Source organism: Sphaerodactylus townsendi, linkage group LG01, assembly GCF_021028975.2.
Source record: "Sphaerodactylus townsendi isolate TG3544 linkage group LG01, MPM_Stown_v2.3, whole genome shotgun sequence".
NCBI lineage: Eukaryota > Metazoa > Chordata > Lepidosauria > Squamata > Sphaerodactylidae > Sphaerodactylus > Sphaerodactylus townsendi.
In genome coordinates, this window is record NC_059425.1 from 88,480,273 (window position 1) to 88,498,735 (window position 18,463).

General features: G+C 40.5%; 1 protein-coding gene across 3 annotated transcripts in view; it reads right to left on the reverse strand.

Moving 5' to 3' along the window:
* The window catches only part of FAM120B (family with sequence similarity 120B), a 58,038-nt gene extending 40,653 nt beyond the window's left edge, over positions 1–17,385 (reverse strand). For 2 of the 3 annotated variants that reach the window (XM_048486790.1, XM_048486774.1), the window contains exons 1-4: positions 9,900–9,939; positions 5,446–5,564; positions 3,654–4,708; positions 1,892–2,072 (exon numbers count right to left, since the gene is read on the reverse strand). In XM_048486790.1, the coding sequence (XP_048342747.1) occupies positions 1,892–2,072; positions 3,654–4,673 (1,201 nt within the window). In that variant the 5' untranslated portion in view covers positions 4,674–4,708; positions 5,446–5,564; positions 9,900–9,939. Of the gene's footprint in view, positions 1–1,891; positions 2,073–3,653; positions 4,709–5,445; positions 5,565–9,899; positions 9,940–17,363 lie in introns of those variants that run through there. The other variant, XM_048486782.1, reaches the window with a different exon arrangement.
* Between the last annotated feature and the right edge of the window lie 1,078 nt (positions 17,386–18,463).

Genomic DNA, 18,463 nt, shown 5'->3' on the forward strand with positions numbered 1-18,463 from the left:
ATATATTTATTATATAATTACTGCACTACTTTTTCATCGATGTTCCTATTACCCATCTCCTCCCAATTATGACTGTATGACTATAGCCTGTGCTGACATTTCATTTTATTTTATGATTTTACATTTTATGTTTTTATTACTATTGATTGTTTCCTGATTGCTTACTAGACCTATATGACAATCATTAAGTGCTGTACCTTATGATTCTTGACAAATGTATTTTCTTTTATGTACACTGAGAGCATATGCACCGGAGACAAATTCCTTGTGTGTCCAATCACACTTGGCCAATAAAGATTCTATTCTATTCTATTCTATTCTATTCTATTCTATTCTATTCTATTCTATTCTATTTTGCACTATAGTGGCCTGGTGCAACTACTGCAAGTAAACTGACAACAGGATAATAAGCTTGAAAATTTCTCTGTTCATAGTTGTGACATTTTTCACCAGTCTGCAGAAGCTGGATCCTCCCAAATAATAATGAATCTCGAGAGATTGCCCTTTTCTAGTGAGGCTTCTGAAATAATTCTTGCCCCATATGTTAACAAGACTTAGAATCTCATCATGTTTTCCTGTCATACCAAGCATGCCAGGAGCCACTTAGAAAAATGAAGGGGCCACTAATGAAAAAGAATTCAGTTTCTAGGAATGTTTAAAAGTACAACTATGCACAAAATACAAAAAAAATATTACTGCCTCCACACAGAAAAACTCCACTATGGATAGATGTTTGAAAACAGTACCTGTAAAACAGGAAGGGAACATGGAAGAAAAAGGCTGAGCCACATGCAAGTCCTGCTTTGGATAAGCTGGAAATGTGCAAAGCAGCTGGGTGGTTGAGGAATGTCCATACACATTGGGTGCCAGGGTGACTCATTTTGAGATTAAACCGTCACCAGTGCCATTGCCACCAATACCCTGCAAACAGGCATGGACACCAACACAGAGGACGTACTTCAATGGCAAGACACCATGCAGAAGTTGACCCATGAACCGAAGTTCCTCCACCACAGTTAAGTAATATTTTGGGGACAATACTTCATTCAAATATGTCATTGTTACTGCATCCAGGGGGGGAGGGGGAAGCATTTTTGTTAAAACAACAGAACGTTGCTTTGTGTGTTTTTTTAAAATCCAGTCTAAGCATAAATATTTTGCTTTGTGTTTTGATCATTAACAGCTTTCATGAGTATTTTATTAGGGAACTGTAAAACAGTTATCTACTTAAAAGGCTCAAAAATGAAGCCACATTCATGTGCATACCATTCTAATTTAAAGGATTTCTAACAGTTTCCTCCTTACTAATCACATGTAGATTGGCCCACAGAATCAAGGCTTAAATTTCATACAGATGTGAAACAACCAAACTTGGATTCTGCAATTCACAGTTATCTTTTGAAGAGTCTATGTATGGGCCAGTTGGTGTTCTTTGCTTCCAAGTCTACTTTACCTTCTATCAGTTCTATTCTATTCAGCACAACTCTGCTTTGGATGGCACTGAATGTTACACAACCAAACCAGTCACAATATTGCAGATCTGTGATCAGAAATAAAGTTCTTTTTTAAAAACTTCTATAAGTAGCAGTTGGGGGATAGATTTGGACTGACTGAGGGATTGGGTGAGAGCTAAATATATCTGTTCCTGATAAAACCAGGCTCCTGGCAGAGCTTTTTGCCCTGCACTAGAGATGTTTTCCTGGTAAGGCAAAAAGTACATGGCATGGGACGTAGGGGGAAAGTTGCCTCCTCACCCAGCCTCATGATCCTGATCAAATGTGCATGTGTAGGGATAGGATAATAATGTCTTTAGAAGCTTAAACAGCCAGATCTGAGATCAGATTTCCAACATACTGACTAATTTGGTCTGAAGTTCCAGGACAGTCCTTACCTTTTCCAGATTCCAGCAGGACAGAATAGATATGCTGACGAGCACAGTAGTAGATACACGCCTGTCCAGGGAGTTCAGTATCACATTCATCTTCCAGTGTGTTGCTGCAGTCAACCTCTCCGCTACTCAGGACATTATATACCATATAGCTTTCATTTTGCACATGTTGTTCTTTGGCTATCTGTTCACAGGGGGACAAAGGCATTGTTTAATTTGGCTATTTTCATTTACAGCCCAATCTTTCCTAAAGAATTCAGGAGACTACTAACAATTTAACATAAAAAAGAGGGACAAATTATTTCACATCCAAAGATAAAAGCCTTGAAGCAATATAGGGAACAATAATCATATAATGAACAATAAATGACCAAGGTGCAATAGGTCCATCTCAGTGGAAAGCATGTTTTCCCATATAGTCAATGCAATGATGGCTAGAATCTTACGTGAATTTTCTTGGGAATAAAACCACTGAACTGCACAATATGCCATGCAAGTTTCTATCAAGACAGCAAATAACATGGCTCTGAAATGTCAAAGTTCAGTCAACCTTGATTCAATGATCTGGGTCATGCTGCACATGGGATATAAACCAGGGCTCCTTAGCTGATGTCTACGATTACAAAACTCTCAACAGCACCAAGCAACTGATAACCTTGTGATTTATGAACAGTCCAGCTATTCACCATGTCATTTTTCTACCTCATTCACTTAAAAAAATATAATTGCTGTTGCTCTTTGGGTAAGGCGGCGGAGTGGAGGCCCTGACAGCCAGCGTGGTGTAGTGGTTAAGAACAGGTGCACTCTAATCTGGAGAACCCAGTTTGATTTCCCGCTCTGCCACTTGAGCTATGGAGGCTTATATGGTGAACCAGATTAGCTCGTGCACTCCAACACATGCCAGCTGGGTGATCTTGGGCTAGTCACAGTTCTTCGGAGCTCTCTCAGCCCCATCCACCTCACAGGGTGTTTGGTGTGTGTGTATGTGTGGGGGGGGGGAGGCAAAGGAGATTGTAAGCCCCTTTGAGTCTCCTTACTGGAGAGAAAGGGGGATATAAATCCAACTATTCTTCTTTCTTAACGAACACATTTTTGAAACTGAAGGCCACTCCCACTGAAATTTGTCAGTGGACAATCTCTGTCCATAGTACACTTCCTACTTATTAGAGAGACAGCTTCTAAATTGTCAACATAAACAGTAGTGATAGGTGATGGCAACCTTAGACAAAGCTCTATTATAAATATTTTAGGCTGAAGGAGTTCACAATTTGGCTGCTCAAGTCACACAGAATTCCTTAGGCCAATGTCTGCAATCCTATGCATGTATTTAATGTACAGACTATCCTTCCTTAACATTACCACAACCAGTTAAATAAAACAATCCAGAAAACTACAGTCCTCTAATACAAAATAACAATAAGAATCACCTAAGTCATATCTTGGTGCCATTCTCATCCAGCTAAAACAAATCCCACTGAACTACTCATGACTTGAGGAAGTCTTATATATTTTTTATTTTTATTACTACTTCCAAGTCTTTCAGGAGATACTAAAGCTCTGCAGGTTTGGGTAAACATCTCCAAGAACATATTAAGCAAACTTTAACCTCTACTCTGGAGTCTGCAATTCTACTACATGCTACTTCAGTTCCGATTTTGGGATTTCAGAATTTATTTAAGCAATTGGTGGGGGGAAATGTGAAAAAATTGATATTACAAGGAGACTAGGAACATGATATGAAGAAGAACTTGAAGAGATTAATTACCTGAAAGATCTCTTGATCTAGAAACAAAGGTATATCTTGATTGGCTGATGCTTCTGGAGAATATGAAAAGTCACAAGGGAGCCATGGAGACTGCTGCCCGGGCAGAATATAAGACTCTATTCCTTTGGCAAGTATAGCCTTGTCTGATCCCAAAGGTAACATTTCTTCCAAAACCATCACACTATTATATGTACGCTGAATTGTGGAAATATAATTTGCTACAGCCAGAACTGTATTAGTCCTTTTATCATAGCTACGGCTTTGAGAACAGAATGAAGCTACACACCGATTTCGGAAACCTTCCATAGCATTGTCAGGAATGACATCTGTTCCAAGGAGACAGGCAAAGAGTGGAAGGTCTGTTATATGTAATCCCAACCTGCTGCAGAGATTTTGCCTTGAGATCATAACTGTTTCCAGGCTATCCAAACACAGTTTATTAATGGAAAAATATGGGGATGTGTCATAAATTAAGTAGTCTGTATCTTCTCCAAGAATCCCCAAGCAATTGTTACGGAGTCCATAAGCAGCCACTTCATAGTCTGCCTCTTGCAATGAACATATGACCTCTTGACCAAGGGACTTCAAGGCAAAGCGTGTAAAAGTAGCCAAAGCAGATGGAATGAAGAACATTTGTCTCCCAGGCTGCTGCTTATTAGACTTGATGAACTGGAAGATCTTGGCTATTTCTCTGTTATTTCTCAGTCTCCGTTTTACCCACTCATCTCGTTTCTTCTGTTCCACCAGTCCATCAAAGTAGAACACCAGCCTGATACCTGCTGCAGTAAAGGTATTTATGAACTTATCCAGGCTAGAAATATATTCTCGCCACTGGCCACCACACACCCAGGATTGTGGTGTGTACCAATGTCGAAGACAGGACATGGCATCTACCACAATGACAGGAGGAGATCCAGGATGAATGCTGTGGTGATTTTCTGCCATTTCTTTCAGATTTACTACCACACACACACCTGGACAGGCGTTGGTCACAAACCAATGCAAGCCTTTTACACCCATACTTGAGCTCGATGTAAGCTTAGTTCCTTCAGAATCTAAAAACAAAAATATAAACCCAAAAATAATAAAACAAACAATCCTGAGAACAATGATAGTAAGACAACTTGGAGGTTTCAGAGTGGTTCTGTTGAACTGAAACACACCCTTTCTATTTTGGAAACTATTTTTCTATTTTTAATGGTTTTGTGCAATAAGAGCACATTTGGTTTTTTAAACATTTGCACTACAGTCTGACTGTTTTCCATGAAGACAGCTTTGCTGTTTCATGAATATTTCATTTTCCGGTGAGACAAGGTGCTATATATTGTACCTTGGGGGAACTATGATGCCCACCTCAAACTGCTCAATTGCAATAAAAGTTGCAAGCACTCATGGGCAAATTATTGCAAGTAATTTCCCTCAAATAATCTAGGCTGTATCTGCCCTGCCCCCATCCTATCCACAGATGATTATTCTGTTATTTGCTCAAACACTGAGACTTAAAACCCAAACCCTCAACACAATATGAGATTGGAACCTCAACCTGATCACAAAGCCAGTGGGGGGAGGGGTGTCAGGGATGGCTGGGGAGGTGACGTGTTTTCCCTCCCCTCTTTTAAATTAATAAATGTGGAAAATCAACAATAATATCTTCCCCAGCATTCATATTTACACAACAGAGGGCAGCAAGGGACAGAGCCATAATAAAAAAACAGAAAATGTATACTGGTACATTTTTATTTCATGCATAACTGAAACACATATTGAAAGGGGTGGGAGTATACCATCATACCTTTCTTTCAGGAACACATCTTCGCATACAGTTCATAAGCACAGAGATGAAATTCTAGGGTTTGAAGGGAAAAAGTGGAGGGAAAATGGATTCTTTTTCTCATGACTTCCTTTTCAATTCTGCCAACAGAAAAAAACAGAAATTTCAGGGAGGACTAGAAAAAATCCCTAATTAGTATTTTTTTTTCTTTTGGAACGACTGAAATATTTTTAAATACCAGAGTTTAGTTATTCATAAAATATACTAGGAAAGTTTCCGATGCAATACAATTTACAGCATTAGATAATAATTGTGCATTCTGCAGACATGTACAGCACATTTTCAAAAATAAATTTATTGTTTATATGCAAAGGAGAAAAATAATTCTGCTTTCAAACTATATATGGGGAAACAGACTAATTAAAATACCTACTAATCAACATTTAAAGGCATTCCAGAATTTTTAAAACACAAATCACTTGCTGATCATTATGACAGCTAGCAGAGGAATGTGGCTTTGCCTTTGATTGTATTGCTAGATGTGGAGAAGGCCTTTGACAGAATTGGTATAACCCACAATTCTGACCCTATGTGCACACGTGAAATTGACACATCCCTCAGTACTGAGGTACATTTCTTCACCCTTGGAACAACTTCAAAATGCTAAAGTTCTGGGTTTTACAAGTTCTGAAAATAGCTAAACAAATAACTGTTCAAAAGCAGAAAGCAAGTTAATACAACACAATGAAATATAGCAACACCAGACTTTGCGATTAAATAAAAAGATGCCTTTTACTGACAGGAAGCAAATCTTAAATATCCTGTATATTTGGTCTGAATTTATTTATTTATTTATTTATTGGTTATATTTCTATACCGCCCTCCCCCGAAGGGCTCAGAATTGTGGATTTATTTGGATATTCACATACATCATTAACAATCTGTTTTTAGTCAGCCCTATTATGTCCCACCAATGTTTTCATTTTGATTATCATCATTTTGCAAGTTTTTCATAACAAATTAAACCTTTTTTTAAAAGTTTGCAAAAAAATCAAAGATGACTTTAAAATCCAAACTTCTGTACTTTACAATAAACTTTTCTCATTTCTAACACAAAGTAAATAAATTTGCTGCACATTTTAATTAAGTTAGTGTGTATTTTGTACTCTGCTTATTTCTCACATTTTGAATTACAAAGTAACTTGAGGTGTTATATTCACTCTCTAGTAAGAAAGCAACAACTACAAGGCCTGATAACAGAATAATTCTATGCATAATTATTCCACTGTAAGCCCACTGATTAGGCTGCCAGTTCTAGGATGGGAGATTTCTAGAAATTGGGGGATGGGAGGGGGCCGGGCTAGGGAGAGCAAGATTTGGAGAGGGGAGGGACTTTAACTGGGTAAATTGCCACAGGGTCCACTATCCAAACTAGCCATTTTCTCTAGAAGAACTGGTCTCTGCTATCTGGAGATCAGTCGTAATGCTAGTTGATCTACAGTGCTGTAAGGAGGCTGGCAACCCTAAATGTTTAAACTGAAAAAAGAGAGCTGATAGTATGTTATGTTTTCAAGACTGTTTCTAATGCCCTTCCTAAGTTTTTATATGTCTCTTTAAGGTATTTTTTTCTAAATTTTTATGCTGGGCTTCTAATGCTGGATTTTAATTAATAACTGTTAATGTTTTGTTATTCAGTTTTATGTTGTAAGCCACCTCAGGCAGGTTTCCTGGAGAGGCTGCATAAAATTTTGCTAAATAAAATAAATGCACAGATATGCCTGATGTAATTTAACCTGAAAATCTAGGTACAGGAGTAAGAAGTATTTTATCATCATCAGTTTGGTTTCTACTCTGCCCTTTCCTGATCAAGATCAGGCTCAGCAAAATTCCACAGTTTAAAAACATATTATATAGAAATTTATACTTTAATTATATTTAAACCCAGTTTATTAAAATTTCTAGGTAGCTCCCTTTAAACCTTGTACAATAATGGTAAGCCACTCTGGCTGCATTTGTGACCTGATCCTCCTTTGAAAGAAGGGCATCTCAGATCACAGCTAGGCTCCTGATGGTCGATGCTGGTGTTAATTGTCAAGAGTCAGGAGCTGATGTCCCAAATCCAAATCCTTCTGGCTCAGCCACAGAACTTCCATCTTTGATAGATTCAATTTCACCCAACTCTGTCTCCACCATGTCACCATAGCCTCCAGACATATGGTCAAAATATCTGGGTGGTATCCGTTCATCTGCCCATCAGCACATACAGCTGAGTGTCATCTGCATACTGATGACGACTCAGCCTGAAACTCAAGACTAGTTGGATGACTGGGTGAACATGGATGTTAAATAATATTGGGGAGAGGATTGTCCCCTAAGGGACTCCACATTCCAAAGATTATCATGGTGACACCCTCTCCCCTTGAACAACCCTGTCCCTGATCTTAGAGAAATGAGGCGAGCCACTGAAGGTGGTGGGTGACACCCTTCAGAGTCCTTTGGGGGTAGAGCGGTAGACCAAAATAAATAATAAAATCAGATTGTAATCAACTGTGTCAAACACTGCTGCCAATTTAAGTTATAACAGCAATGTTTACCCACCTCAATCTCTGTCCCATAAACAGGTTGGAAGCCAGATTGAAATTGCTCTAGAGTGATATATCCTCTGTTACTGCTCTCTCAACTACCTTACCCAGGAATAAAATATTAGACACTGGGCAATACTTGGATGGATCAGTAAAATCCAGAGATGCTTTTTTTAAAAAGTGCCCTCACCACTGCCTCTTTAAATCCTCCTGGAAAGACCCCCAAATTTAGGAACAGATTAATAACGTCCATCATGGGCCTCACATCCCATCATTGCTGGCTTTAACCAGCCATGGTGAGAATGGGTCTAAGAGGCAAGCAGCTGGCTTCACAGCAGCCAGGACCTGTCAGCTGAATTGGCACAACACTGGGCCTGAAGACAGCCGAAGGGCCTCCAGTTCACTCACTATATCAACATTGGGAGGGAAATCCTGGCAGAGCAGCAAGATTTTATCTGCAAAGTAGTAGCTCACAAAAGACTCACAGTTGATTGCTGAATCACTAACATTTCGGGATCCCTTGGAGAGGGAAGTTAAAGACCTGATTACACTAAACAATTGTGCTGGGCAGGAGATAGCAGATGCAAGGAAGGCTACATAATATGTCTTTTTAGCAGCCTTCACTGTCACCTCACAGGAGTCCTACTGATGTCTACTCAATTGGCCTTGCACCCAGGAAAGTGTTCTTAGGGTGGTACTGAGTCTCTCCCACTTTTCTTCCAGTTTTTTTTTTTTTGGAGATCTGACACAGCCTATAAAGCAGCAATTCTCAACTTGTGGGTCGTGACCCCTTTGGGGATCGAACAACCCTTTCACAGGGGTCGCCTAAGACTCTCTGCATCAGTGTTCTCCATCTGTAAAATGGATAGATGTTAGGGTTGGGGGTCACCACAACATGAGGAACTGTATTAAAGGATCGCAGCATTAGGAAGGTTGAGAACCACTGCTATAAAGGCTGCCTCTGGAACACTCTCCTCCTTGAGGCTCGCCTGGTGTCTACTTTACTTTCTTTTCAGTGCCAGGCCAAACCACACTTTTTTATCCAGGCATTTAATTTAAGGTTTCACCTTACCAGCTTTTCATGGTCTACTTGTTTTATAGATAGTGTTTATGCTGCTTATGTCCATACGCTTGTTTTCAATGACTTCTCTACACTGCTGCATTTTAACTCTAATCCACCTGGAGCAAGGTCTTTGAAGAGGCAGCGCAAAAGTATCCTAAACAAAACGCCAATGACAGTATCACAGTTCACAGAAATAGCATAGCATACAATGTTGCATATGCCATGTTGAAGGACTGGAAGGTATACCTTCAGCCAACACCTATGTCACTATCAGCCCTAACTCATTTTAACACCAGATGAGGAATAAAACATTTGCAAGAAAAGGGGAGGCCAGGGAGATACTAAGCCGAGAGCGGGATGAAAGGTGAAACTGAGTCTTCCTCGGGGGTCTAAAGGGCGAACAAGCTGCAACAAATAATGCCCCAATTCTTCAACAGAAGTTAGCGAGATGTCATTTACCACCGCGCTATTAAACATTTCGCCCGAGCGTCTTTTAAAAGGAGAAGTCATTGTTCTCCAGGCCTGTTAGCAACCCTGGTTGTTGGCAAATCCACGTCGCGCCTAGTTCAAATAATCAGATTAAGGAACGAAATCGTTCAACAGGTGATTTATTGGTTGTACTGCCTCTTCCCTTCACGCTCCGTGTGTCTGATAGGCGAGAAAAGTGGGTTGCATGGATGCAACCCACTTCCCTCGCCTATCAGGCACACTGAGCGTGAAAGCGAGTTGAAGTCCTAAGATCAGCCTCGGTGTCTGTCCGTTTAAAGAGCGAAGCCCGCAAGAGTTACTTCCACCCCACCACCTTCTCACGCGCCCATGCACTAACTAACCCGCTGGAACAGTCGCTCCGGTTCGCGTCCCATAACGTCATAAAGAGCGTTATCTCGGTTTTCTACCAAAACTTCCGGCTCCCGGCTGCCGTTTGTGGCATCCATGTGCGGGGCTGCATGGGAATTAGCATGAAAATTCAAAAAAGGAAACAAGATGGGGTTTCCCTCCCTTTCATGGCAACGGCTTGAAAGAACCACGGCTTTTGTATTAAAAAATAAACTAGATAATGATGACACTTCAGGTAGTGCTTTAAATGACGCGCAGAATATGGAAATGTGCTGAGGAGTCTTCTCTTATTGAACAGCTGCCTGACAGGTTTTAAAGCACAGCAGTGTACTTGCGGGGGCAGTGGTGTAACTAGGCAAACTGGAGCCCTGGGTAAAACCTGAGTTTGATGCCCCCCCTCACCCCAGGCACATGCCCGGTGCAACGTGCACCCCCCAGGCCGCCTTGTAGCTACACCCAGTGGCGTATCTAGGCAAACTGGAGTTTGGCACACACACACACGCACGCACACACCCATGGGTAGCCGCCCTCCCCCACTGTGACTAAACAATGATTTTTTACACCAGGTTGTTTCAAAGTGACCATCACATTATAGAACATGTCCCAAACTCACAAATCTGAACACAGCAATAGGCCATGCCACACAGCAGAAATAATTTTTTTGAAAACATTTTCAAAATGCTTTCAAAATGTTTTATTACTGCTATGAAAACATTTTATGGTGTCGTATCCAGTCCCCCCAATTGGGGGAAACAGCATCACTTTCAATGTTATTTAAACTGGGAACCCCAGATCCTCCCTTTAAGGTGGATTTAAAAGGAGAATCTGGGCTCCCTAGTTTAAACAAGTGATACTGGAATCCACTCCCAAACAGCATCATTTTCAATGATGTTTAAACTAGGGAGCCCAGATTCTCCTTTTAAATCCACCTTAAAGGGAGAATCTGGGGTTTCCAGATTAAACAACATTGAAAGTGATGCTATTTTGGGGTTGATTCTCCCCCACCCTGAAACAGCATCACTTTCAATGTTTAAACTGGGGACCTCAGATTCTCCCTTTAAATCCATGCCAAAGGGGGGGATTTAAAAGGAAAATCTGGGGAAATTTGGGGGTGCCTGCTTTCAGGGGTGCAATTGTTAAGCTAGTAGCACCAAACTTTCAGGGTATCTTTAGGAGACTCTCCTAATGATACCACCCAGGTTTGGTGAAGTTTGGTTCAGGGGATCCAAAGTTATGGACCCACAAAACTGTAGCCTCAAAGGTTCACCACCACGGAATTAAACTGTTGAGAATCTTGGAGACCTCGGTTCAAATCCCTTATCCTACTGCCAAGGAAACTGGATGGACCAGCCCTGGATTAACCAATTAAGCAAAATAAGCACATGCTTAGGCCTCAAGTAAAGAGGAACCCATAGAGGGGTGTTTTTTCCTCCTTCACTCTGCTAAGTATTGACTCAAGTTTGTTACGTCTGATTAATTTTGAGGATATGGTCAAAGACTTTGCAATTTAAAAACTTTTTGTAGTATAAATGAAGTTATAAGTCAGTGACAGTAAACATTATTTTGCATATTTGATTTGGGTAAGTTAAAAAGCTGGGTATCTTTAAGCTGTGTATCTATATATATATAAAATACAGTTTACTATTTTTTATTTTGAATTACATATACAGTAAATGGGGCTATCACAAACTTCTCAGTGCTTAGGGCCTCTAAAGGTCTTAATCCGGCCCCAATCAGCCATTTTCTATCAAGAAGGGGAGAACATTGTTGTCAATGGCTTTAGGTTCCCATTGGGAGAAAAGCTTGAAATAAATGTTGCTTTAAATTCTACCAAGAAACCATGTTATTTCTAAGATGCTTGGTAACAGTTATTGTGAGTTAAACATAGACATATGCTGAATAACCCAGCAGTGGTGGGATTCAGCAGGTTCGCACCACTTCGTCAGAACCGGTTGTTAAAATTGTGCTTGTATACAACCAATTGTTAAATTATTCGAATCTCACCACCGGAACCAGTTGTTAAATCCTTTAAATCCCACCATTGAACCCAAGTTTTCCTTTTTCTGTCCTGGATGTGTTTTCCTTCTTTGGATCCCCACAACGTTTTTCCAAAAGCTATTGATATAATTTCAGTGAATGGGCAGTGTCGAACTAGACTAGGAAGACCCAGATTCAAATGCAAATTTCTTGACTAACTTTCTTTCAACCACCATTTTCTCAATCCCTGAGTTCATTGGAGGAAGAGTGGATCATATGAATACGAGGAAGCAAGATAAGCTACTGTTGACAGGAAATTAACGTGGCTTTTACTTTTGTTAGGAGAAGTTGTGGTGTTTTGAACAGCATTATCTGACACATGGAAATGTGAGAAGTAAAGATTTTAAATGAATTCGTTGGATTTTTTTTCCCCCATTGAGTGTCATTTTTTCAAAATGCAGCAGCCAAAAGGAACCTCTGAGGCTCCTGTTTTATTTAAAATTTTGCACTGAGTTCTATAGAGCGCCACCGTTTCTGCTCAGCGCACAGAATAGCGCAATTGCAACCGGAAGTGAGAGGTCTGTACGGAATAGATTTTTTTTCAATATCTCTTTGCCACGACCCCGCCGGGAGGGGCGCCGAGGGAAAGCGAAATTGCGCACGCGCTCCATGCTCACGAGGTCTTTTTCGGCGTCTTTCTTTTTCTATGGCTCTTCCCGGTCCAAGAAAGTGCCGGCTTGGGCACGTGACCACCCCACCAGCTGCCGGTGCCTCCTTGCAGGCGCCCTCAGGCCAGAGCTGCTGTGCAGATAAGGAGAACAAACGGCGCCAGGGGGAGAAGAGAAAAGGGCGCGGCCCCGGCCCCCTTTCTCTATAGTCATGTCTTTCATACACGAGTTTTAAATCTCCTCCACCAAGCGTAGAAATAATTATCTCAAGCATCTCTCTGCGCGTGAATTTTTCACTTGAAACAGCAACCAAACAATCTCCCAGGTGTCTGTTTTGCATTCGAACTCCGCCGTATTCTTGTGCTTTTCCATACAATTTTCGCATCTTCTAATATGTTTCATATCTAACGTTTCCCAATGGATTTGTCTTCGATTGCTTTCTCTGATTTCCATAGCCAGGGTGACTTCCCGTTGGAAAGATTTGTCTTTTCTCCCTCCTTAAAAGGAATACTGCCTGCAACTGTACTTTGTAGTTTTAAAGTCCATAAATGCTGAAAAGTTTCTTACATCAGATGCATGAAACTAGTTTCAATTTTTTAATATATATTTTTCTTATGTTATTCACAAAGACCAATATCAAAAGGGAAGTGTTGCAAAACCAAACACTTTCCCCAATTGTTGCCATTTTAAAACTGTTTTTTAAATATTAGTTTAAATGACCCCCACCTTTTCCATGCCTTCCCCCAATTTTTGCTTTTTATCAGGGTTTTTTTTTCTCTGTGTCCCTTTCTTGGACCTAGGCTTTAAAAAGATGGTTTCCTAGCAGCAGAATGCAGAAGACTCATTCATATTACAATGGACAGAGAGGAAAGAAAGAGGCTGGTTTGTTTAAACTGCTTCTGTCTTCATTCACAGCCTGATATCCATGAGCATTGTGCCTGCTACAATGGGACTAAAGGACGTATTGTGGCTGAAAACAAATCAAAACAGAAGAAGCAACGATAAGAGAAAAGAGTCTTGCAACAAAATTGTTCCCAAAATCTAAGTCTTACATCTGAGATTTATGTTACCTTTTGGCTGCTTGGCCTATTGACCGGTGTTTCTAATAACCACTAGAGTTTAATAAACAAAGCCTCACATGGGAACTTTCGTGATCGTTTGCAAAAGGCAAAAACGGTGCAGTCCTGGCTGTGTTTTGTTCCCTTACCATTGTTCTCCTGGCCTTGCAGGAGTTTTGTGTGGAGGGACATCATGGCTTTTTCTTCCACAGTGTATTACATATGATGCTGCGTTTTAAAAATACCTTCTTTGGGTCATCTCTCTCACAAGCACTACACACTTGAGGGATGAGTTCCTCTCTGAAGTTCCCTGATGATCACATAACCTCCTTCAATCCGATAGGCAACAGGTGGAAGCTTGAATAACTGCACATATTTTGGGGGGTGGGAAGGAGGCACGATGGGGAGCCAATTGGAGGATTAGATCAGATGTTATTGCTTGTGAAAAAATTAAACAGAGCAGTGCTCTGGGGAACACAGATTAATATATTTAGTGACTTTGCATACACAAAGGCTTACTATTGTAGCCACGTCTGAATGCCTGTGAATAGGATGGAACATATGCAGCCTGTCACCGCAGGTGCCCACATCTGTTCTCCCCCAGGCAGATGCTCACAGAAAAAAGAGTGCCTGCTCCAAAAGAGGGGATCCGCCTCATCCCCAAACCTTTCTTTCCATAATCACCTTCTGCAAAGGAGTGGCTTTAATTTTTTTTAAAGAAGGTATCAAAAAACTTTTTTAAAAAGAATATCTTTGAGGCTGGAGAGATTTAAAGCACAAAGATAGAAAACAAAACAGCAAAATGTGGCTCCTAAGCACACATTTTTGAATATAGCTATATTGGATTCTGTGGGATTTGCTTTCAAGTACTTCAGGAGAGGGCAGTAAGCATAGTTAGGAATGAAATTATTTACTACTTGTCAAACTGTCTTGCAGCAGTATGATTCAGAAAGAAGGAAGTCTATTTTTCCCTACTTTTTAAATTCTTAAATGAGAATAGTCACAATAAAGCAATTCACAGTGGTGGGGATTTGCCATAAAACAATTGACAAAGGTTGCATAACAAATATTTTTTAAATAAACTGTGACCTATTCCTCACGAATTTTAGTTTCGCATGTGGATTGCTATATAGTGCCCAGATGCAGCCCATATAAACCCTAGACTACTAGCACCAACTGAGATACATTCAGGTTACTAAAAATGATTCAGCGCAATCCTGAAAACACTTTCCTGGGAGTAAGCCCCACTGGCTAAAATGGGACTTATTTCTGAATAGATCTGCTTAGGATTACATCCTCATTATTAAAGCTAAAACACTCTGTGCATTATCAGGTCAGTCGGTTTACTCACACATTTCTATGGCTCAGTCCAAGCATTCAGCCCTTGCAGATTCCAGAGCTGAAAACCTGCACATTCTTGTCTTGAAGTGGGATTTATTACCAGCTGGTAACAAGCATAGGATCAGGGTGCAAGCTCTGATGGTTCCTAGAGAATGGGAACAACTTTATTTTATCCGCTGACCCTGGATATTATTGGCAAATAATAGTCTAAATACTTATACTTGGAACTGAAGACTGCAGACCTAGTTGTGGTGCTGGTAAGATTGCAAACAACCTCAAAAAAAGGTCATGTCCTTTTAATAGATATAATGTGAGGAAAGGGAGAGATGAAGCTTTTCATGGCATAGAGGTAAATATCTTCCAGTGTAGTACAACACCATTTAAATTTTCTTGTTCAAATGCTTATGCTTTATTTAAGGTTTGTTTCATCTGTGTTAGATTTCTACTTGTTTTCAGATTTCTGTGGTCCAAGCCCTATCACCTCCTTTATTGGATGCCCCATCCCATCGATTGAATTTAACTTACACCGTGTAATCCACCTTGAGTCTCAATGAGAAAGGCAGACTATAAATAATGTTATTAAAATAAAAAGACATAATAACATCCTATTAAGCCTCTATTATGGGGCAGGATGTTCTCGCCAGCTGTTGGCAATCCAAGACTCTGGTGAGGCAATAGAATTGATCTTTGTTCTCTTACAATGCCTCATGTAGACTGGGGTGCCAACTGTGCCAAACAGTTACAGAGACTTTGTTGGTAATCCAGACTCTGGTAGCTCAGCTGGGCATTGTTCTGGCTTGCTAACTAGAAGAAGAGTAGAAGAGTTTGGATTTTTATCCCCCCTTTCTCTCCTGCAGGAGACTCAAAGGGGCTTACAATCTCCTTGCCCTTCCCCCTCACAACAAACACCCTGTGAGGTAGGTGGGGCTGAGAGAGCTCCGAGAAGCTGTGACTAGCCCAAGGTCACCCAGCTGGCGTGAGTGGGAGTGTACAGGCTAATCTGAATTCCCCAGATAAGCCTCCACAGCTCAGGCGGCAGAGCTGGGAATCAAACCCGGTTCCTCCAGATTAGATACATGAGCTCTTAACCTCCTACGCCACTGCTGCTCTTTATGCACTAAATGCACATGCCTGCTTGGCACCCATCTTAGTCAAGACACATCACAAGTGCAAAAGCCCACAGGTTCTTTTCCTTTACTGAGACCAGATTTAAAGTGGCCACATAATTTACTATTGAAATTCTGCACTATTATATGGTTTTTAGCTCCAAATTATAGCCAATGCTCTAGATCAAGAAAAGAACCAAGAAAAGAAAAGATCAAGAAAAGAATCAAGGTATGCCCAGGAGTGAAATGTTCCAAGAAAACATGGGCTTTATGTCATGACAACCACTACAGATTGAAACCAGTGCAAGATCAGCTCCATCACATGCCATTGGTTAACATATCCTATGACTTCACATTATTCTGTAAGCAATGAATGGTTGGTCCTTTTGTTGTTCTAATCCAGTTTTCCTTGTTTTGAGCAAAAATCTGGTCAGTTTTGTTTTGTGTCAAAAGCAGAAAAGAGTAAAAGCAGAAAAGAGTAAATAGTTCTTTTCCTTACCAAATACAATAGCTACCAATGTGGTTTAAATAAATATTTAAGAAAACCCACAATGGTTTTATTACATATACAAGAGTTGAACAGCCACAAGCCACTGTTTGTAGGATGTCCACATGAAAGCAGTTGAAATTACAAGTATCTTTTTCTTTTGGAAGGAATTTTTCAAACTTGTTTTGTTCCTTGGGTTCTGAACTATTTAAATCATAAAATGCCCAAGCGTTTGCATTTCTGTTTCACCTGTAACTCAAATGCACATTCTGTGCTTTCTAAACCACTTTAATAACATTAAAACAAGCATGGGAAAAATTTGGGATGAGATGAAAGAAGTTTTAGTGTTAAGTATGAAAAATGATTGCCTTTTCTTCTTCCACATGCCGTTAAAATTGTCAAGTCTCTCTAGCACTATTTGCATGCATGTGTGAATGCAAGATAGCAACCAGAGTAGAGTTTTAAATTGTATCTTGCAACCTTTGTTGGAAAGATGATGGGGGTGCATTCTAGCTAAAGTGGATGTAAGATTCACAATAAAGAATGCACAAAAAGTATAACTGATGTGAACAGGTAACTCATCTGCATTTAGCGACTTCAAGTACAAATGCGGGGTTCAGATGTATGTGTGCAAAAAATGTAGCGTTTGTTGTGGGATCCTTTTACAAAAATTGTCAGATTCTTTAACATCGGATCCAAAGAATCTATCAGGAAGTTGGTATTGGGAAGAAACCAATAGTTATATTTCCAGTTATAACTTCAGTTAGAGGGGGTGACATGTTGATGGACAGAACTACTCATCCAATGGACAGTCTCTCACCTGGTTCAAATGGACAGGAGGAAGCACTCTCCTCCTTTAGGTGTGAAGGAAGTTAAGTAATGCCTTCTCTGATGCCTTACTCGTTTGTCTCCCATCACATCTGGCTTCCTGAACAGAAAAAAAAGACATCAGTCCTCAAAGCAAGATACAGGATAGGGCAAGGTTTAACACCCTTGACCCCCTGCACTCTAGTTCTGATTTTTAAAAGATACATAAAAGGGTGGGGTTACCTGTATTCTCCCCCCCATCTGGGGCTAATAGGCTATAGCAGCTGATTGGGAAGAGGTTGTTTCAGGGGAAATGTGTGGCTGCTTCATTCTTTCTCCAAGAGATCTCAGATCTGGAATCAACAGTTCTATGACACAGGGCTGATCTGATCATTGTAACTAATATGTTGCATCTTACCTAGCTTGCTGTGTTTTAATGTTGACAGGGTCTTAGCTTCTGCTTGTGATCTCCCCTACCCTGGGGTAGTAGTACTGACTCACACTAAGAACATAAGATCCAGGCAGTTCAGCACACGGTGACTAACTAATGAAATATCCCCCGATGTTGTCTCCTGGCACTGGCACACTATTTACCTATTGTGTGTGCAGAATGTGTATGTGTGATTTTTAACCTCTGTAAGGCACTATTACCCCAGCCTGCTGCAATTCCCCTGCCTGCCTGCCATAATGGGATGGCTTGGGGCAACCAGGCTTCCCGGTTATATTAAATCAGGAAGTCTCCTCCAACCAGTAAGATGGTGATCAGCTCATTGGACAAAAAATGTCAGTCAGAATAATTCAGTTTGGACTCTCATGTCCCTGTCAGGCACTTTTCAATTACTCCCTTCCCTGACAGTTTTAGAAATCACAACCAGACAGTCTGGGGTCTTAGATCAGTAGGCCTGATCAGAAATCGTTCTGCTAAGATTTGCAGTATTTCCCAGTGGGGCATTGTTAGTATTGTGGTTATTAAGTTCTAACTATACATTCTCCTAATACTACATTGAGCTGGCAGAATTCTGCCTCAAGGATTACAGAGATGGTTTGAAACCACCTCGAATGCCTGTAGTTCTTTAGACTGCAAAATGTGGTAATCTTTTTCTGAGTAAAAAA